At 38.9% G+C, this 21512-nt stretch overlaps 1 protein-coding gene across 5 annotated transcripts in view; it reads right to left on the reverse strand.

The window, feature by feature from the left end:
* The window catches only part of LOC143770189 (serine/threonine-protein kinase BRSK2-like), a 370111-nt gene continuing 348599 nt past the window's right edge, over positions 1–21512 (reverse strand). For 3 of the 5 annotated variants that reach the window (XM_077259558.1, XM_077259561.1, XM_077259560.1), the window contains 2 exons: positions 19506–19595; positions 1–7180 (listed from right to left, as the gene is read on the reverse strand). In XM_077259558.1, coding sequence (XP_077115673.1) covers positions 7023–7180; positions 19506–19595 — 248 coding nt within the window. In that variant the 3' untranslated portion in view covers positions 1–7022. Of the gene's footprint in view, positions 7247–19505; positions 19596–21512 lie in introns of all 5 variants that reach the window. The other 2 variants (XM_077259557.1, XM_077259559.1) reach the window with 1 other exon arrangement.

The raw sequence follows: 21512 nt of genomic DNA on the forward strand, positions 1-21512 counted from the left end.
TTATATTTTTACGATTTGTAATTGTTTTTTTTTTTTAGAGCATTTTTTAACTTAAAACGAAAACCAAAAAGAAAATACAGGTTAAAATGAAACAGAAACAATCAAGTGAAATCCAAAGGGGTGGAGGCTGTAAAACAGAAGTGAGAATTAACATAATAGAACAGTAAAGGCGGAAGAAGAAGAAAAGGTATGTTGTGGGAGAAGATCTACATTGTCTTCTCTTAGAAAACACATTCTGAATATTCAACCGAGATTTCCTAGTCTGGGGTGGAAGACAGAAAGTAGGGATAATGGAACATTTACATACATTAGATCTGGAATAATGTGCACGCCAGCATGCGTTGTGGTCCTCGCCAATAACAAATTATCTACCTAGGCTGCATTAACCTCGAAAGCTCCAACCATTGGAGGTTAATACATTACAATGTCCAGTTTGGCATACATTTCCACATAGGACACAGGTAAAACATGGTTCTGCATTCCCACCCGATCCCCAAACTTTATATAAATTAATTAGGACTATAAGAGCTAAATGGTGGAAATGTGATGGAGGAAGATGAGTGGTAAAGTTACATTAAGTGCATCGTTTTCGTTATGTCAAGCTCCATGAACTAAGGAGAATATTTAATGAACAAGGAAAGCTGCGTAAAAAAAAATAACTTTGGTATTCTGCTATTTTTTTTCCTCTCGCAAGCACATCATGCTGGTTTGAAAGGACACCTTTACATATGTGTTGCAATTTAGAAGACTATGGATATAAATTAATATTAAATAATGTAAGAGTAGGCATATGAAGTAGTTGTTTGGTAGAATGAAGGTGAATGCTGAGAGTATGGAGAAGACAACGTATGTGCCAAATTGTCTTCATGTTAAGAATGATGCTGGTTTGTCCTACCACCTTCCGGGTCCTACCAGATATGTTACAACTTTGGGTTCTCCAGGCTTTCAACAGCGATGGCTAGAAATTCTTGGAAACTAGATTCATTGCATATCACAGATTGGAAGCTAAGGGCCAAAATATTTCTCATGATGAAGAAGCATTGCAGTTTCACAACAGAAGAACCATGGGTTATGGAGATCTGTTCTAAACAAGGCACCATTGACACTTAAATCTTGATATGTGGACTGTAAACCAAATGGCCTCGGCATTTACTCTATATTTCTGAAGATGGCAGCTACATAGACAGTAGCTTTCTCTAGAGTTAGTGAATTCCTAAATATGAAGAATGTATGAGATCTGGTTATTAAGTAAAACGCTAGTTGAGCATCCAAAACGGTTAAGCAAAGATGAGCAATAAACTAAACTAAACTAGTGAAATTACGCAACGAAAAAATTGACCACAATTTTCTTCATTTAGATTTCTGACATGAAATAAGGGAAAGCGCCTCTATAATCCCCGATTAATACCATTATTTTAAGGAAAAATATAAAATGTCACGAAGATATGTGAGATGTAATTCAAGATATTTTGTCTCCTTATTGATCAGTACAAGTATTCGGACTCCGTGCTTTTCCAGGCAGTGTACAACTTCATACTGTCATTTGGAAAGGTTTCCATGGGAGTTGGAAGTCTCCCATTCTCCACACTGGCACTATAACATGCATGCCCATGCAGTCCCGTTTTAGTAAAGGGTAGATGTCTACAAATTCTTGTAGAAATGTTAATCTCTTATTCAAAATGGAAAAATCCAACAGAGATTTGTGACAGGAACTTGAATTTCTGCCACCGATCTGCATTTGGACCCATTTAGTGCAGCTAATCCACATGTGGCATTCTGCTGGATTATCTGTGAAAAAGCTGTTTGGATTAGTGACCCGTCACTTTTTTAGTTTTGTTGGACATGCATTTTCAAATCGGCATGTATACTTCTGCAAGTAACACAGATTTCACATTAAAATTGTCAGAAGTGGATTTCAGAGTGGAGTACATGAGGAAATGTAAGTGAAATTATCATCTGAGCATACCCTACTGGTCTCCAGCTCAGAGGATGAAAGGACACGGCTTTGGGTGGAAGCTATTTCCCCATTACTCAAGCATCCAGTGTAGGCCACAGCGTACAAACTCCCAATGATGACATCCTCTCACATGAGATGTTATGTCATATCTGAAAGGGGTTGTCTAACCAATAAATTTTTGAGAACTTCTTTAGAATGGTATAAAATAACAGAATAAATCACACCTACTTTAAAAGGAACCTGCCATGTCCACAAACGCTATGAACCTACATCTATGAGGTTAAATTGCAGGTTAATAGCATAACAAAGCTGTCCATCGCCTTACTGCAAGCATCAAAATTAACTTTATTCTTTCTGTGATCCGCCGGCTTTCAGTCCTAGAGGCTTGCCCGGAAAGGCTACTGTCTACTCAGCAAGAGGTGGGTGTAAGCATACGCATACCCAGGTGGCTGTAAGCAAGCTGCAGAGCCAGCTGTCAATCAAAGTGCCAGGGCGTGCTTATAGCATTGTGAGCCGTGACCGTAGCTGTTCCGGTCACGCCTCTATGACTGAAAGCCAGCGGGAGGAATAAAGTTAATTTTTTCCCAATAGCCACGCTTTTACTAAGGACAGCTTTGTAACACTATTAACCTCCAGATTAATTCTATATCTGCAGGATAATCGTTTTTGGGGACATAAAATGTTCCTTTTAACGATTGGGGACTGCTCTGTTTCTGGTCCACTGCCAATTTCTGTATTTCCTATTTCAATATAAAAGTCTCTGCATGGACGTGTAACTGCTGCAGTCAGCAGCAGTGACTCCTCAAAGTGGTTAAATGCCTGTGTCAGGACGTCATTTCTACAGCTGGAACTATAGAGACCGGGGGGGGACCGGGAAACCTCAGAGCCGAAGCTGCAGTACGGTATGTCTCTTTTTTTCTAACATTTTAGAACAATTCATGGCTGGACAACACCGTTAATGTAGCTAAAAAGTATTCTTAATTGCTATGAATATTTATATATTTTTTCACATGTTTGGGTCTGCACACTACAATTTTGAGGGAAATGCTAATCCTACAAACATGTCCTATGACTGATACCGTCGGCATCGTACTGGAGGAATCTTACAATATATTTTACTATTACTGAGCAGCTCATCTTCAGAATAGATTGGTCCCGCTGCCCGGAAGTGTTTTTAGCTGGATCTGTAAAATTTATGGCTTGAGAAGTCAATTTTAAACTGTGTAGATTAGGCCTTATTAATGGCATTTGCCTTCCACAGAAATTATCTTACCATTTAACGTAAATTACATCCCGTAAATCTTTGACTTGTACTCTCCGTTCATCTTCAGATTTTCAAGTTTTCATTGAAATTTCCTTCCCGTGAGCTTAAATGTGTTTTTAAGAAAAAAAAAATCCCAGTGTCCCTCTATTTCTTTCCTACAGCAGGTGCAACTGGCTTCAATAAAAAGTCGTGTGTGAAGATTGTTTTTTTACATTAAGGACTTTATAGAAAATTCTGACTTTGGGGAAAATATCACATAAATTCTGCATATAATTCAAAGTATGTTACAATATTTCATCCTTCCATCCAAAGCAATTGGCTTCATGATGAGAAAAACTCTTTGGAAGGACAATGTTTGGGCCAAAGTATGACAAAATCATCCAGACATAAAAAAAAAATCATATTTATATATATATACATGCAAATTGCCTATTTCTGTTACAGACTGAGAACATTGATGAGCCTTGAAAGCACGTCAGGTTTTGGTATCCAAATTTGTTGACCATTTTCCATGAAGAACCCTGGTCCTATATTGGATGTTAATGCAATGCAATACTGATTTAAAAGGCATAGACAAGAAGCGGGCGACTACGAGCCGCTCAGGATGGCTTCTCTCTGTGTCAAGACATAACCTTGAAATAGAATAGACAAGTGTAAAATAGGTTTCTTTGTCCTTTTTTAATCTTCCGGTTAATCCAAAAGAGAATGATGCATTATGTATGTTAGTCGTCTAAAGAGATCTGACCCCATTGACTTGGTAGAGATTGCATAATGTTTTCCAAAATATAAAATACATCAGGTAATAAGAGACAATGGAGAATGTTTACAAAGACAATGCATCATGAGGACTTTGAGGCCCAAAGAGAAGAGAACCGTACATCCCATATTCAGGTAATGACCAGGAATATCAACAATCATATCAAAGTATTCATGGTTTTCTTATCTGATCTGCTGATTATTACAAGCTTAATAGACCACCACTTACAATAGCTGTTTTCCTTCCAGCTCTTTGCATCCGTTCTTGTTGACCCTTTAAATTTTGAGTAGTGTCAATTTAATGGGGTTATCCAGTCCCATTATTTTTAGCAATGCTGAGTAATGCTCATTTTACCAATTCCCAGCTACTCAAGTGTTACTCAATTATGAAGTTGCTTCCTGAATCCCTCACCAGTCTCTGTATCCCAGCCTACAATTATCAATTGGGTCCTGGATCCCTCACCGGTCTCTGTATCCCCGTCTCCAATTATGAAGTTACTTTCTGGATCCCTCACCAGTCTTTGTATCCTGGCCTACAATTATGAAGTTTCTTCCTGGATCCCTCACCGGTCTCTGAACCCCAGCCTACAATTATGAAGATGCTTTCTGGATCCCTCACCGGTCTCTGTATCCCAGCCTACAAATATGAAGATGCTTCCTGGATCCCTCCCCGGTCTCTGTATCCCAGCTTCCAGTGATGAAGTTTTAGTATCACTGAGGTCAACAGCGAAAGGGTAAGATTTTGGTATCAAAAAAGGATAAGTAAAGGCCAAGATACAGAGACCGTCAGGGACTTGGAAATTAGTGGCATGGGGATCGATGAAGTGAGTATGACTGTTTGTTACTGTACACCATTCTAAGCTTTTTGTAATCTATGTAAATACTTTTATGCAAAAAAGAGAAGTATTTTAGGAGTCATAGCCCTGTTGGCTAACCAGAAAAAAATATTTGCTTTTGAAGTACAGAGACCCCTTCATCAGGTGAGATTCCAAACAAATGAATAAGACAAGACCACAACTTTTAAAAGGTGTAACAAGACCTTTGTACATGTAATGGATGGATGGGGAGATATAACAAAGTAATAAACCTTTATTTTTTTCAGAAATAAAGTGAAAGTCCAGCTCACCGGTCTTGCATGGACACAAAAGCACGTGGGTAATGAACATAAGAAGAACATCCAGCATTCCGAAAATGAACTTGAAAAACGTTTAACTCTTTTTTTTAAGGAACATACACGTGGACGTAAAAAAAGGCAGCAAAAACCAACGCGTTTCAACCGTAAGGTCTTGATATAACCATGAGTAAAATTTAAGGTTGAAACGCGTTGATATTTGCCTTTCTTACATTAATGTGTATGTTCCTAAAGCAAAAGTTTTTCAAGTCCATTTTCGGATATCTTTTTTGTTACACAGTGAATTTTTCTGGTTAGCCAATAAAGGCTTTTACATAGATTTTACTAACTTACATGAAACCACTGTATGAGATCTTGGTAAACAAAAAAAAATTGTAAGGGGCACAACAACCCCTTTCAAGTGTAATGAGGAAGTTTTAATAAAAGAGACAAAAAGCATTTTCTTAAAATATACAATTGTCAGCCCAACTATCTCAACGGGGAAAAAACATTTTTTGTTGGTTATATGGGATCTTAAGAGAAAGATACATAAATATTTTTATAAATATATCTATATTTATTATTGGTGCAACCAGGTGACTTCCACACTAAAAGAGAGTGGCGCGATGAATAATACGGATGGCGTCACAGCGGAGAGAATACCGTGACATGTCAATGATATGGCACAATAGGGATTTATAGAGATTTCCCAATCTAGAGGTGCCTTATTGCCATAGTAATTATGTTATAGCAGCTGATCGGATAGAGGAAAACAGCCGACAAAAGGGCTTCTGTAACAGATGTGCAGCCTTTTCTGAAATCTAGCTTTAATTCAATGAATTATTTTGCTTGCACCCCTGATAATATAGCAAACATAGAGGCAAATTGTAATTAGTAGTACTACTAAGCTTTGCAGAAAAGGTTTTAAAAAAACAACCATAAAACTAATTCCAGTCTAATGGCCTTGCTAACTGGTACCAAAACCTGTTCTTCTCTATCGTGGTCGGCTATGGTAACGGTTAGTGGTTGAACCTGTGTTCGGCGTGTTGTCACTATGGCACATGTGGTTTGCACATGCAGTTTAGCTTTCGACACAAGTCTTTTGATCGTAAAGTTCAAAAGGACTCGTCATTAATAGAAATCGACTCTCCTAATCTACAATGGAATCGCATCTGCCGAAGGTCATCATGGATGGTCGAGATATGGCCGCCGCGTACAGGTGCAGCCACAACAGTACTGAAAACAATCTGAGCTAGAAAAGTCGGCAAACTCTGATTAAAGTTCATGAGAATTATGTTTGGGGGGCACGTCTTTTGGCGTGAGAAATAAAAAGTGGAAAAACAAAAGACAAAAAGTAGAAATGAAAGAGCCCCACACCCGGACAATTTCCAATGAAATAAATAAATAAATATATTAAAAATAATAATAAACTTATTCATGAAGAATTGCAGTTTCTTCATAGATTTTTGTTGTTGTTGTTTGTTTTCCTTGCGGTTTTATTTTCTTGAATTCCATTTGTAGTTTGCTCGTTTTGTTTTTTTTTTGTCATTTTTGATTTTTTGGAAATATTTACATCTTCACAGTAACGCCAATCTTTAACTCCCGTCGCTTTGTTCTTTTCTGGGGTGTATGTGCTCATCGCGCTGTATGTTCGTGCACTTGTACATGTACTGTATGTAACAAATGGTTTTCTGCCAAACCTTAAGGTATGCATAACGGTATATCCTGCCACGCGCCGGAGCATGTGTACACCTGGGATAGGATATATGTCTGTGTACCTATTGATTTATGTAAGCGGATCCATGTGAGTTTTCGCTCATCTTCAGGGCGCTGCGTTCTCTTGCGTTGTTTTTGTTCAGTTTTTGTTTTTTTGTTATTGTTGTTCATTCATAGCTCCGCCAGATACGTCTCTGGCAATGATAGTTTCTCCATGGTCATGGCTGTGTTTGCGTTCCATTGGAAGCCAAAAGTTTCTTGTCTTTGGAGGATCCTCTCCGGTGGTGTTCTGCCATGTCAGGCTCAGAGCGACGCGAGTTCTGGCAGCTACGGGTTGGGGTTCCTGGCGGTCGGCTTTGCTGTCCGTTCTTCTCATCTGGTGGCAAGAAGAGAAGATGATCCAAGGAACACTCCATCTGGGTTCTTGTTGTTACATTTGCTCCTAAATGAAATCATCAATTGCACTTATCTCTCGGAAAGAGTTGAATACACAATAGAACAAGGAGAACCCCGCTGTTATATAATATTACTGCATAGTGGGGACATCCATGTCCTACAATCATAATCCATCCCACCCCCAGTGGTGTCATAAGACCACAAAGGTTAAAATGTTCATCACCACTTGTCACAACATTTGTCACCCTGCCTCCACCACTTTTATTTTAAGGAACTGATTACATTCAGATTTGATCAAGTCTATTGCTAGCTGCATAAATATGTATGCAATTAGCGCCCTCTAGTGGTGGCGTTCTTCAGCAGGAATATTATCCTCCACCAATTTTGAAAAGCTTAGGGAATCTGTCAGTAGTATCACCCCCCCAAGTCGTCTATATGGCCATGTAGGTCATAGAAATGTGAATAAAATGATACCTTGATATCTACGATCTGATATTTTATTCCAGAGAAATACATGTTTTTCTTAATATGTAAATGAGCTGTTAAGATCTATGGGCCGGACATAGATCTCCCTGATAATCTGCCTCCAGAGCTTATTATAAATGAAAGTTGGGTTACCAGTGTGGGACATGTAATAACTGACAGTCTGCTCTCTTGAACTACATGTCTCACACTGGTAAATAATTTCTGAATACAGATTCTCAGGGAGATCTATGTCCGGCCCATAGATCTTAACACCTCTTTTACATATTAGGAAAAACATGGATTTCTCTTGAATAAGACATTGGATCACAGATATCAAGGTATCATTTTATTCAGGTTCCTATGACCTACATGCCCATATAGACAGCTTACGGGGTTGATCCTGCTGGCAGATTACCCTTTAAAAAATTGTCACAAAATCATCACAGAATTCTGGACTTAAAAACAGAATGTAGACATTAATTTATAAAAAAGGTGTAGAACTTTTAATGTATTCCATAGTTACATGTGGGGCTTATTCTTTTATTTTTGTATGTGGCTGCACAATTTTTTTTTTTTAAAAGGTTTTTAAATAATATATATAGAAAAATGACTGACAAAATAAAGAAGCCATTTTTCAATCTGATTTTGAAATATAAGAATAAAAGAATTATACATTTTAGAGAAAAAAAACCACTTTAATATTTTTTGTACAGACTGCCCTTAAAAAAATAAATAAAATAAAAAGTGTATTAAAAAAACAGCACAAATCTATTTTAGAAGACTAAGAATAAATTGAATTAAATAATCACTAATAAAATGTTTAGTCATTTGGGACAAGAACAGCTTGGTCATGATTGTGTTAAAGAAAAAGTGGAAATGTTAAATTAGTGTCCAATCAATAAGCATTTAAGAAGAGTTTTCACATTTAACGTTTCAGGTCCAATATTCTGTATGACTTATGGTGCCTTGCGAAAGTATTCGGCTCGCTGAAACTTTTCAACCTTTTCCCACATATTACAGTCATGGCCAAAAGTATTCACACCCCTGCAATTCTGTCAGATAATTCTCAGTTTCTTCCTGAAAATGATTGCAAACACAAATTCTTTGGTACTATTATCTTCATTTAATTTGTCTTAAATGAAAAAACACAAAAAGAATTGTCCTAAAGCCAAATTGGATATAATTCCACACCAAACAGTGTGGACAAAAGTATTGGCACTGTTCGAAAAATCATGTGACGCTTCTATAATTTGTGTAATTAACAGCACCTGTAACTTACCTGTGGCACCTAACAGGTGTTGGCAATAACTAAATCACACTTGCAGCCAGTTGACATGGATTAAAGTTGACTCAACCTCTGTCCTGTGTCCTTGTGTGTACCACATTGAGCATGGAGAAAAGAAAGAAGACCAAAGAACTGTCTGAGGACTTGAGAAACCAAATTGTGAGGAAGCATGAGCAATCTCAAGGCTACAAGTCCATGTCCAAAGACCTGAATGTTCCTGTGTCTACCGTGCGCAGTGTCATCAAGAAGTTTAAAACCCATGGCACTGTGGCTAACCTCCCTAGATGTGGACGGAAAAGAAAAATTTCAACGCAAGATTGTGCGGATGTTGGATAAAGAACCTCGACTAACATCCAACAAGTTCAAGCTGCCCTGCAGTCCGAGGGTACAACAGTGTCAACCCGTACTATCCGTCGGCGTCTGAATGAAAAGGGACTGTATGGTAGGAGACCCAGGAAGACCCCACTTCTTACCCTGAGACATAAAAAAGCCAGGCTGGAGTTTGCCAAAACTTACCTGAAAAAGCCTAAAACATTTTGGAAGAATGTTCTCTGGTCAGATGAGACAAAAGTAGAGCTTTTTGGGCAAAGGCATTAACATTGAGTTTACAGGAGGAAAAAAAGAGGCATTCAAAGAAAAGAACACGGTTCCTACAGTCAAACATGGCGGAGGTTCCCTGATGTTTTGGGGTTGCTTTGCTGCCTCTGGCACTGGACTGCTTGACCGTGTGCATGGCATTATGAAGTCTGAAGACTACCAACAAACAAATTTTGCAGCATAATGTAGGGCTCAGTGTGAGAAAGTTGTTTCTCCCTCAGAGGTCATGGGTCTTCCAGCAGGACAATGACCCAAAACACACTTCAGAAAACACTAGAAAATGGTTTGAGAGAAAGCACTGGAGACTTCTAAGGTGGCCAGCAATGAGTCCAGACCTGAATCCCATAGAACACCTGTGGAGAGATCTAAAAATGGCATGTTGGAGAAGGCACCCTTCGAATACCAGGGACTTGGAGCAGTTTGCCAAAGAAGAATGGTCTAAAATTCCAGCAGAGCATTGTAAGAAACTCATTGATGGTTACTGGAAGCGGTTGGTCGCAGTTATTTTGGCTAAAGGTTGTGCAACCAAGTATTAGGCTGAGGGTGCCAATACTTTTGTCTGGCCCATTTTTGGAGTTTTGTGTGAAATGATCAATGTTTTGCTTTTTGCTTCATTCTCTTTTGTGTTTTTTCATTTAAGACAAATTAAATGAAGATAATAATACCAAAGAATTTGTGTTCACAATCATTTTCAGAAAGAAACTGAGTATTATCTGACAGAATAATAATAATCTTTATTTTTATATAGCGCTAACATATTCCGCAGCGCTTTACAGGTTGCACACATTATCATTGCTGTCCCCGTTGGGGCTCACAATCTAAACTCCCTATCAGTATGTCTTTGTAATGTGGGAGGAAACCGGAGAACCCGGAGAAAACCCACGCAAACACGGAGAGAACATACAAACTCTTTGCAGATGTTGTCCTTGGTGGAATTTGAACCCAGGACTCCAGCGCTGCAAGGCTGCTGTGCTAACCACTGCGCCACAGAATTGCAGGGGTGTGAATATTTTTGGCCATGACTGTATGCTGCAAACATAACAATACCAAATGTTAATTTTTGGTGAAGAATCATCAACAAGTAGAACACAATTGTGAAGTTGAACGAAATTTATTGGTTATTTTAATTTTTTGTGGAAATTCAAAAACTGAAAAGTGGGGCGTGCAATATTATTCGGCCCCTTTACTTTCAGTGCAGCAAACTCGCTCCAGAAGTTCATTGTGGATCTCTGAATGATCCATTGTTGTCCTAAATGCCTAATGATGATAAATATAATCCACCTGTGTGTAATCAAGTCTCCATATAAATGCACCTGCTCTGTGATAGTCTCAGGGTTCTGTCTGAAGCACAGAGAACATCATGAAGACCAAGGAACACAACAGGCTGGTCCGTGATACTGTTGTGAAGTTTAAAGCCAGATTTGGATACAAAATGATTTCCAAAACTTTACACATCCCAAGCGATCATATTGAAATGGAAGGAGTATCATACCACTGCAAATCTACCAAGACCCGGCCGTCCCTCTAAACTTTCATCTCAGACAAGAAGACTGATCAGAGATGCAGCCAAGAGGCCAATGATCACTCTGGATAAACTGCAGAGATCTACAGCTGAGGTGGGACAGTCTGTCCATAGGACAACAGTACACTGCACAAATCTGGCCTTTATGGAAGAGTGGCAAGAAGAAAGCCATTTCTCAAAGATATCCATAAAAAGTGTCTTTTAAAGTTTGCAACAAGCCACTTGGGAGACACACCAAACATGTGGAAGAAGGTGCTCTGGTCAGATGAAACCAAAATCGAACTTTTTGGCAACAATGCCAAACTATATGTTTGGCGTAAAGGCAACACAGCTCATCACCCTGAACACACCATCCCCACTGTCAAACATGGTGGTGGCAGCATCATGGTTTGGGCCTGCTTTTCTTCAGCAGGGACAGGGAAGATGGTTAAAATTGATGGAAAGATGATGGAGCCAAATACAGGACCATTCTTGAAGAAAACCTGTTGGGAGTCTGCAAAAGACCTGAGACTGGGACGGAGATTTGTCTTCCAACAAGACAATGATCCCAAACAAAGCAAAATCTACAATGGAATGGTTCACAAATAAATGTATCCAGGTGTTAGAATGGCCAAGTCAGTGTCCAGACCTCAATCCAATCAAGAATCTGTGGAAAGAGCTGAAAACTGCTGTTCACAAACGATCTCCATCAAACCTCACTGAGCTCGAGCTGTTTGCCAACGAAGAATGGGCAAGAATTTCAGTCTCTCGATGTACAAAACTGATAGAGACATACCCCAAGCGACTTGCAGCTGTAATCGCAGCAAAAGGTGGCGCAACAAAGTATTAAGTTAAAGGGGCCAAATAATATTGCACACCCCACTTTTCAGGTTTTGAATTTCCACAAAAATTTAAAATAACCAATAAATTTCGTTCAACTTCACAATTGTGTTCCACTTGTTGTTGATTCTTCTTTATGTTGATTCTTCTTTATGTTTATGTTTGAAGCATGATATGTGGGAAAAGGTTGAAAAGTTCCAGGGAGCCGAATACTTTCGCAAGGCACTGTACATTCTTAATAGAATTACATAGAAATCACAGCCCCATTTTTCTCAATAAAATAAGATACTTATCACCACTAGAGGGAGCTCACTGCATACTGTATTGTTATTACTTAGAACAAAAGAAAGTCCAGCTCACCACAATCGACATTCCTGGAAACTCGGAGCACGGAACCGCTGTGTCAGGGCGTGAACAAACAGGAAAAGGAAGGAGATCCAGCTCAACGATATAGTGAAAAAAATCCGTAACTTTATTCACTTCAAATCATATAGGATGAAGGACGTAACATCAGCAAGCAATAAGAATAAAAACAAGATCCAAGATCAACGCGTTTCTGGTGACAAAGCACCCTTAGTCATGATACTTGGTATACGTCATGGCCCATACTTTTATACTGGTATCCGGCAAACACACCGGTATGACAATTGGTTGGCTTAATTATCCAGCAAAGTAGAGACACATGGGGATGAATACAAAACAGACATCATTGTAAAAGCAAGGCAAATATTCAAACTAGATGGAAAAGCAGAGATACAGAAAATACAAATATACAAAATCACATATAAAAGTTCAGGAAAATTACAAAAGGTGTAAAAATTTATAGAAATTTGAATATATACAATATATGGTGCAAATAATTTATATAGTTGTATGAATCTGGAATAATCCAATGTAAAAACTAGTTCACTAGAAAAAAATTAATTAATTAATTAATTGTCAAAAGAAAAAAGGAGAATGAAATTTAATTTAATTGAAGAAAAAATGAAAAATAATAAATAGTATAGAAAATTTATTGAAGAATAATAATTTTGAACGAAAAATAACGTTAATAATAATAATAATACATTGGATCATACCAGATTCTGACAAATACCTATGTCAGAAAGACAAATAATGGCAATATAATACTATATGCCATAATTCATAATGTATGAAAAGAGGCAACATAAGTTTATTCAGTACATTTACAATCATGAACATTTGTTGATTTATTTTAGTTTTGTCAGTTTAAATAGATAAGAGCAGAAATGTTCCAAGAAACTAACTAAAATTGAACACGAATGATTGCAGACAGCAATGTGCGCCTATTAAATTCAAAGATGTAATGTATAGAACCTCACAAAAAATGGAGCTATGAATTCCTTATGAGAATCATCTGTAAAATGTGAATGGAGGAACAAAATGAACAACAGCAAGCCCCCACAAATCGGAGGCTAATATATACAGGATAAGCTCGGTCGCAAATACAGACACCACACAGTGCCGACACGGCTGGACAGCAAGAATTCAAGCCGTATAGTATTCCAATTCCAAGTTTACAACACTCATGAATTTGTGAATGGATATGGGTGAGGGAACAAGATAAACAACGGCAAGCCTCTCACAAATCAAAGGCTAACACATGTAAGATAAGCTCGAACGCAAATGCAGACACCATCATAATGCCGATACGGTCAGATGGTGAGAGAAGAGGAAAGGCAAATAAGCAAGATGCCATAAGTAAATATAGTAGACTATTTTGTTATATCATTCTACTATCGGGAAAGAGCAAATTCTACCCTATTAATGATATTGCTAAGTTAGTAGAATAAATTAAACAAACAATTAAACAAACACTTTATTAACCAGCACCAGTCCAATCTTGAGTCACTCAGAATTTATGCGATCGAAAAAACCCACAAACCATTTAGAGGAGGAGATATTGAGGTAACTCTCAGAAATAGAGAAACCTGGTGGATTTTTAAGCTTGGAACTAGAACACCGCATGGTCTGAATAAAAGAAAGGATATAATGCTTTTTTACTAGGCTTTTGCCAACATATAGGTATTAGGGTTATTTCCCTGTTATATTGGTTGTCATATTAGCAATTATATTGGTTGTATTCCTCAGTCAATTGTTTAATTTATTCTACTAACTTAGCAATATCATTAATAGGGTAGAATTTGCTCTTTCCCGATAGTAGAATGATATAACAAAATAGTCTACTATATTTACTTATGGCATCTTGCTTATTTGCCTTTCCTCTTCTCTCACCATCTGACCGTATCGGCATTATGATGGTGTCTGCATTTGCGTTCGAGCTTATCTTACATGTGTTAGCCTTTGATTTGTGAGAGGCTTGCCGTTGTTTATCTTGTTCCCTCACCCATATCCATTCACAAATTCATGAGTGTTGTAAACTTGGAATTGGAATACTATACGGCTTGAATTCTTGCTGTCCAGCCGTGTCGGCACTGTGTGGTGTCTGTATTTGCGACCGAGCTTATCCTGTATATATTAGCCTCCGATTTGTGGGGGCTTGCTGTTGTTCATTTTGTTCCTCCATTCACATTTTACAGATGATTCTCATAAGGAATTCATAGCTCCATTTTTTGTGAGGTTCTATACATTACATCTTTGAATTTAATAGGCGCACATTGCTGTCTGCAATCATTCGTGTTCAATTTTAGTTAGTTTCTTGGAACATTTCTGCTCTTATCTATTTAAACTGACAAAACTAAAATAAATCAACAAATGTTCATGATTGTAAATGTACTGAATAAACTTATGTTGCCTCTTTTCATACATTATGAATTATGGCATATAGTATTATATTGCCATTATTTGTCTTTCTGACATAGGTATTTGTCAGAATCTGGTATGATCCAATGTATTATTATTATTATTAACGTTATTTTTCGTTCAAAATTATTATTCTTCAATAAATTTTCTATACTATTTATTATTTTTCATTTTTTCTTCAATTAAATTAAATTTCATTCTCCTTTTTTCTTTTGACAATTAATTAATTAATTAATTTTTTTCTAGTGAACAAGTTTTTACATTGGATTATTCCAGATTCATACAACTATATAAATTATTTGCACCATATATTGTATATATTCAAATTTCTATAAATTTTTACACCTTTTGTAATTTTCCTGAACTTTTATATGTGATTTTGTATATTTGTATTTTCTGTATCTCTGCTTTTCCATCTAGTTTGAATATTTGCCTTGCTTTTACAATGATGTCTGTTTTGTATTCATCCCCATGTGTCTCTACTTTGCTGGATAATTAAGCCAACCAATTGTCATACCGGTGTGTTTGCCGGATACCAGTATAAAAGTATGGGCCATGACGTATACCAAGTATCATGACTAAGGGTGCTTTGTCACCAGAAACGCGTTGATCTTGGATCTTGTTTTTATTCTTATTGCTTGCTGATGTTACGTCCTTCATCCTATATGATTTGAAGTGAATAAAGTTACGGATTTTTTTCACTATATCGTTGAGCTGGATCTCCTTCCTTTTCCTGATTGTTATTACTTGCATTGTATAAACAGAATGTGATGAGCTCCTTAGCTCCCTCTAGTGGTGAACGTTATTATTTAATTCAGCTCTAAGTCTGTAGTGGGGCAAGAGCTCTGAATCCCCTCCATAGACAGACACTGCACATTGTACATGACTTACATTGAAAAAAATATTAATTTCACATTTACTCATCTTATTAAGCCAACTAGCTTGAGGCTTTTGGCCACAAATGAGATGATTACAAGAAAACAGTGCAGCGGTGGAGACTCAGCGCTCGACCGGAGGAGGGTCAATAAGGTGACATTTTTACTCTTTAAACAAACATGCCACCGGGGATAGGGGAATTTCTGAAAACAGAAAACCCCTTTAAGAGGTGAATGAAATTGATTCTCGCTCTACATGTGCACTCCAGTCATGGTCATTTATAATTGACTACACAGGTACACTGGATATAAGAAGTCTACACTTTTTATATCCACATGAAAGGATATGCTGCACATAGAACCCGCAGCGCACTACACCGCCATCACAGTGGGTGTGAATTTACCAAACGTCACCCACATGCTGCGCAACCAGTCTGTGCAAAACGTTCCCCCGCCGAGCGGATCCTTATCGCTCAGTACGTCAATATGTGGTTGAAATTTACATTGGAGATTTCACATTTTGTAATCAATATGCTGCAAATTTACAACAAAATCTGTGAAAATCCGCAAATAATTCATGAGAATGTTGTCACTGATTTGTTACACAAGGATTCTGATTAGTGTCTGTCCTTATAGGATATAAGTGTTTTATCATAATCATCTCATTGGTGGCAAACCGCTATCCATCCATTATCTATCTATTCATCTACCTATCTATTATCTTATCTGTCTATTTATCTATCTAATATTTATTATCTATCATCTATCTGATATCTATCTATCTATCTATCTCTAAAATCTATCGTCTATCTATTTAATATCTATCTAATCATATGATTATGGATTAGGGAGAGGATGCCTCTGGACCGCAGCCAGGTAAGGAGAAACTTTTTATTTTAACATTTTGTACTGAAAGCCACAATTTGGGGCCTGGATGGGAGGACATATAGGCACAGAAATGAGACACTGGGGGGGGGGCGGGATGCAGATGGGATGACATTTGGGGCCAGGAATGAGACGACACTAGGGGTCAGGAATGAGACATATTGTACCAGGACGAGGGACGTTATTACAGGAAGGCGCCAGGATGTGGGACATTATTACTGTAGGGGCTAATTAAAGGGAACCTGTCACCCCCAAAATCGATGGTGAGGTAAGCTCACCGGCATCAGGGGCTTATCTACAGCATTCTGTAATGCTGTAGATAAGCCGCCGATGTTACCTGAAAGAGGAGAAAAAGACGTTAGATTATACTCACCCAGGGGCGGTCCCGCTCCGATGGGCGTCTCAGGTCCGGGGCCTCCCATCTTCATTCCATGACGTCCTCTTCTGGTCTTCACGCCGCGGCTCCGGCGCAGGCGTACTTTGTCTGCCCTGTTGAGGGCAGAGCAAAGTACTGCAGTGCGCAAGCACCGGAAAGGTCAGAGAGGCCCTGCGCACTGCAGTACTTTGCTCTGCCCTCAACAGGACAGACAAAGTACGCCTGCGCCGGAGCCGCGGCGTGAAGACCAGAAGAGGACGTCATCCTATGAAGATAGGAGGCGCCGGAGCAGACCTGAGACACCCATTTGACCAGACCGCACCGGGACCGCCCCTGGGTGAGTATAATATAACCTCTTTTTCTCCTCTTTCAGGTAACATCGGGGGCTTATCTACAGCATTACAGAATGCTGTAGATAAGCCCCTGATGACCGTGAGCTTACCTCCCCAACGATTTTGGGGGTGACAGGTTCCCTTTAAGGGGTTTATTACTGCTGTGATGTATTTTATTTTTGAGGGGTCCTGTTACTGTGGAGGGCAACACTGTCATTTTTTTTGTCATATAGTGTAGTGTAGAAGTTGGGGGGTTTTGCTCTGTAAGCAATGCCCTAGATAACTGTGTTATTTTCTGCAGAGATGAGTCCTGGCTGGAAGAAGTGGCTGGATGAAAAACTTCAACTAGAGATGTCACAGGTGATTCAGTGTTACCTGTCACTAACACTATACACCATATACTATATAAAGGGCTCCTGTGTATAATGTCACTGGTGATCCCTGTATTACCTGTAAACTGACACTATATACAGAGCTCCTGTGTATGTCACTGGTGATCACTGTATTACCTGTACACTGACACTATATACAGAGTTCCTGTGTATAATGTCACCAGTGATCATTGTATTATCTGTACATTATATACAGAGCTCCTGTGTATAATGTCAATGGCGATCACTCTATTACTTGTACAGTATACACTATATACAGGGCTCCTGTGTATAATGTCAATGGTGATCACTGTATTACCTGTATACTATATACAGAGCTCCTGTGTATAATGTCACTGATGATCACTGTATTACCTGTACACTTACACTGTATACTGTGTTCAGAGCTCCAGTGTATAATGACAGTTATGGTAATATTAGTATTGTGGTTTTTTTATATTAATAATGGCTATTGTAGTATTCAGTCACTATGTGGAAGTAATATGTGGTCTGGTCATAGTGTGACCGTATTTGTTCCTTGTATGTGTCATTATTTGGTTAGTATGTGGTGGTAATATGTGGTGTGGTCATGGTTTGATAGTATTTGTTCCCTGTATGTGGTATTATTCGGTCATTATGTGGTGGTAATATGTGGTTCGCCCATTTTGTGACTGTATTTGTCTGTTTGTGGTATTTAAAAAATATATGCGACACATTACCTTAAAGAAACATAAATAAATGTATACCTATAAAGAGTATTGGATATTTTAACCAAATGTTTAATAGGATAGAGTAGAGTAGGGCCCAGCCAAAAGAGTCTACCTTGTCATGGTGGTGACTTAAAAAATCTTTTGGCCAAAACAAAAGCTGCCGGCTATGTATGTGATCTGGAGTTCGAAGGGAACTATTAATGTCTGATTGGGGAGGATGTGGTGCAGATGTGGAGGTTTTTCTAATATTCCTCCTGCATTATTCTATAGGCCCTTATCGTACCACACATTTTTTCACACGGATTAAAGAACAAAATCATGGCATGATCCATTGTTAGTTTTTGTAGATAATATATCCAGGACAATTGCTTTTAGGGTAAATAATGAAACTGTTGTATGGTGGCACATAGGGTGCCCGCGGGTCCCTTAGAAATTCGATGCCACTGTACAAAGTCTCTGATTACGACTTTGCGGTGTGAAAGAAGCACAGAATTAGAAGAAGGGTTTACACACGAGGAGGGGAGATAAAATACTATTGTCTTTGAATTTGCCCTTAAAGATCAGTTTTAGGGCTGGGAAGATGTCCTTAAGGAGAGTAGCTGATTTTGGAGATCAGTGGTAATAAGTTTGTAAATTAGCTCTGTCCCATAAAAAAATTAAAGAATTCCCTGGTGCCAGCCTATGAAGGTTGGTAGCCTTTAAACCCATGCCTGACCCTTTAACAAACCTTGCAACATGACTACAGATGTTAGCCAGGCTGTGTCGGAGCACTTGCCCCTCATCAGTGCAGAGCAGGGAACCTAGTAAGGTGGAGAAGGCCTCCTGTTAGCAGGGACTGAAGACCAACTAATAAGGAGTGGGCCTGTCCTTGCTGGCATTATATGTGGAAACAGTGCTGATAACTGTGGCTCCATAGTAATAAAAAATAAATGAGGGGTCTCCTCACTAGCTGTAAAAAAAACCTATGACTACTGCTGCTACTAATGCTTCCACTGCTACCACTACTATTGCTATTACTGCTGTTACTGTTGCTACTTCTACTACTATTGCTACTGCTGCTACAATTGCTACTACAACTATTTCAACTACTACTGCTACTATTATTGCTGCCACTACTTCTGCTGCAGCTTCTGCTACTACTTCTGCCACTATTTCTAGTACTGCTCCTACTACTACAGCCGCTGGCTGTTTGTTCCCTTCTTTTTCCTTTTATCTCCTTCACCCAACGTACTGTAATACCATCAAATAATAATGTCCTTTCACATATTTATGCTATATATTTACCTGCCAAGGCCTGGACTGACGGCTGGTCATGTGTGCTCAGCAGTTGTGCCTGAATAGTCTCTACGACCCTCTTAAATCGGCGGCTGGGACCTAGAAAATGAAAATATGCAGATAAAGACAAGTGAGATAAATGGCAAACATAAAAAGCTGTGAAATCAGACAACTTAAAGTTTTTTATGTGGTTTTTGAAGTGAATCCACTTCAAAACCTACATCAAAACCACCACGTGTGAACACACATCAGCTGATCGAAGAACCTGTGATGCCCGGTGGAGCGCTATGTCCTCCTTATTGCTAAGACTTCTCCATCTACCTGCACTGTCAGCGCTTAGGCACAGCTCTGCTGACTATTGCAGTGCTGTATTGCTCACCTGATTGCCTAAGGGTAATTCATCAACCTGTAAAAGTCCCTTATATGCTCTGTAAGCCATGCCGTACTCCCTCACATCTAAGGCCTCATACAACTAACATTGACGTAAGAGACTAATTCTAAACATACATATTTTTTTCTGAATTGTTAAAATGATAGATGGTAAAAAAACAAGAACTAAGTATGCCATTATACACAATATACAGTATGGAAAAAAAGAATTTGGATACCCCTATATTACACCCATAGGAGCATTTGTGACCTCCCATTCTAAATCTATAGGCATCAATATGGTTGGTCCCTTTCCAGCTATAACAGCCCCACTCTTCTAGGAAGGCTTTCTTCAAGATTTTGGAGGTGTCTGTGGGAATTTTGCACAATTATCCAGAAGAGCATTTGTGAGGTCAGACCCTGATGTTGGGGAGAGGCCAGGTTCACAATTTCCATTCATCCCAGATGTTGGATGAGGTTGAGGTCCTGGTTCTATGGGGGTCAGTTATGCTCCTCCACATCAAACTCTCCCAATCATGTGTGTATGGACCATGTGTACTGGTCACAGTCATGAGGAACAGAAAACTGTCTTCACAAAGTTGGAAGCTAAAATTGTCCAAAATGTCTGAAAACAAAAATATTTCCCTTCATTGGAACTAAAGACAAAGTCGACCCTGCTAGTCACTGAGGCTGGATTACGGTGTGGGACAAAACGATGGAGAGGTGAGGGATATGGTTGTTTTTTGTTTTATTACAGGAGACAATGGCTTCAGTAGAATGGGTGATGACGCGAGTATGGTTTAATTTAGAATCATTAAAGAAGTCTGTCATTCTTTCAATTAAAGGACTTTGTTCTGGTTGTGTGTTTATTTTCAATACAACTATAGTATTTGTAATGGATAAGTGTCTTATAGACGCCTCTCCATTACTAAGCTGTGGGCTTGATGTCATCTGATAATACAAAGATGACATCAACCCCACAAATATGAACCCCACTTGCCATCACTACAGGGCAAGTGGGAAATGCCGAACAAAGTGTCAGAAATGGCGCTTCTAATATATGTGCCTTTCTGGGCAGCTGCAGGCTCCGGTTTTTAGGCTGGGAGGGGCCAATATCCATGGCCGCTTACCAGCCTGAGAATACCAGCCCCCAGCTGTCTGATTTAGCAAGGCTGGTTGTCAAAAATGGGGGGCCCCCACATCGACATTTTTTTAAATTCTTTAAATAATTAAGAAAAACAGTGTGGGGACCCCTCTATTCTTGATAATCAACCTTGCTAATGCTGACAGCTGAGGGTTGCAGCCCCCAGCTGTGAGTTTTGCTGGCTGGTTATTGCAGCGCCCCAGGGTCCTGGTCGTTGCAGTAATATCATTCTCTAGGGGGGAGTGTGTTGTGAATTCTGCTCTTGGGCTCCCTCCGGTGGTTGTTTGTGATAGTGCAGTTGTCTCTGGGTTGTAATCCAGGGCAGGTGTTTCTGCTGATTGCAGCTCTATTCGGTATTTAGGTGTGCTGGATTCATTAGTCAGTGCCAGTTGTCCATTGTTCTTGGAGGGTTTACATTCCTGTCTGGTTCCTTCTGTTCTGCTGCCAATTCAGCCAAGATAAGTGTCTGGTTTATTTTCCTGCAGCACACATGTAGTGTGCTT

Source organism: Ranitomeya variabilis, chromosome 4 (genome assembly GCF_051348905.1).
Source record: "Ranitomeya variabilis isolate aRanVar5 chromosome 4, aRanVar5.hap1, whole genome shotgun sequence".
NCBI classification, from domain to species: Eukaryota; Metazoa; Chordata; class Amphibia; order Anura; family Dendrobatidae; genus Ranitomeya; species Ranitomeya variabilis.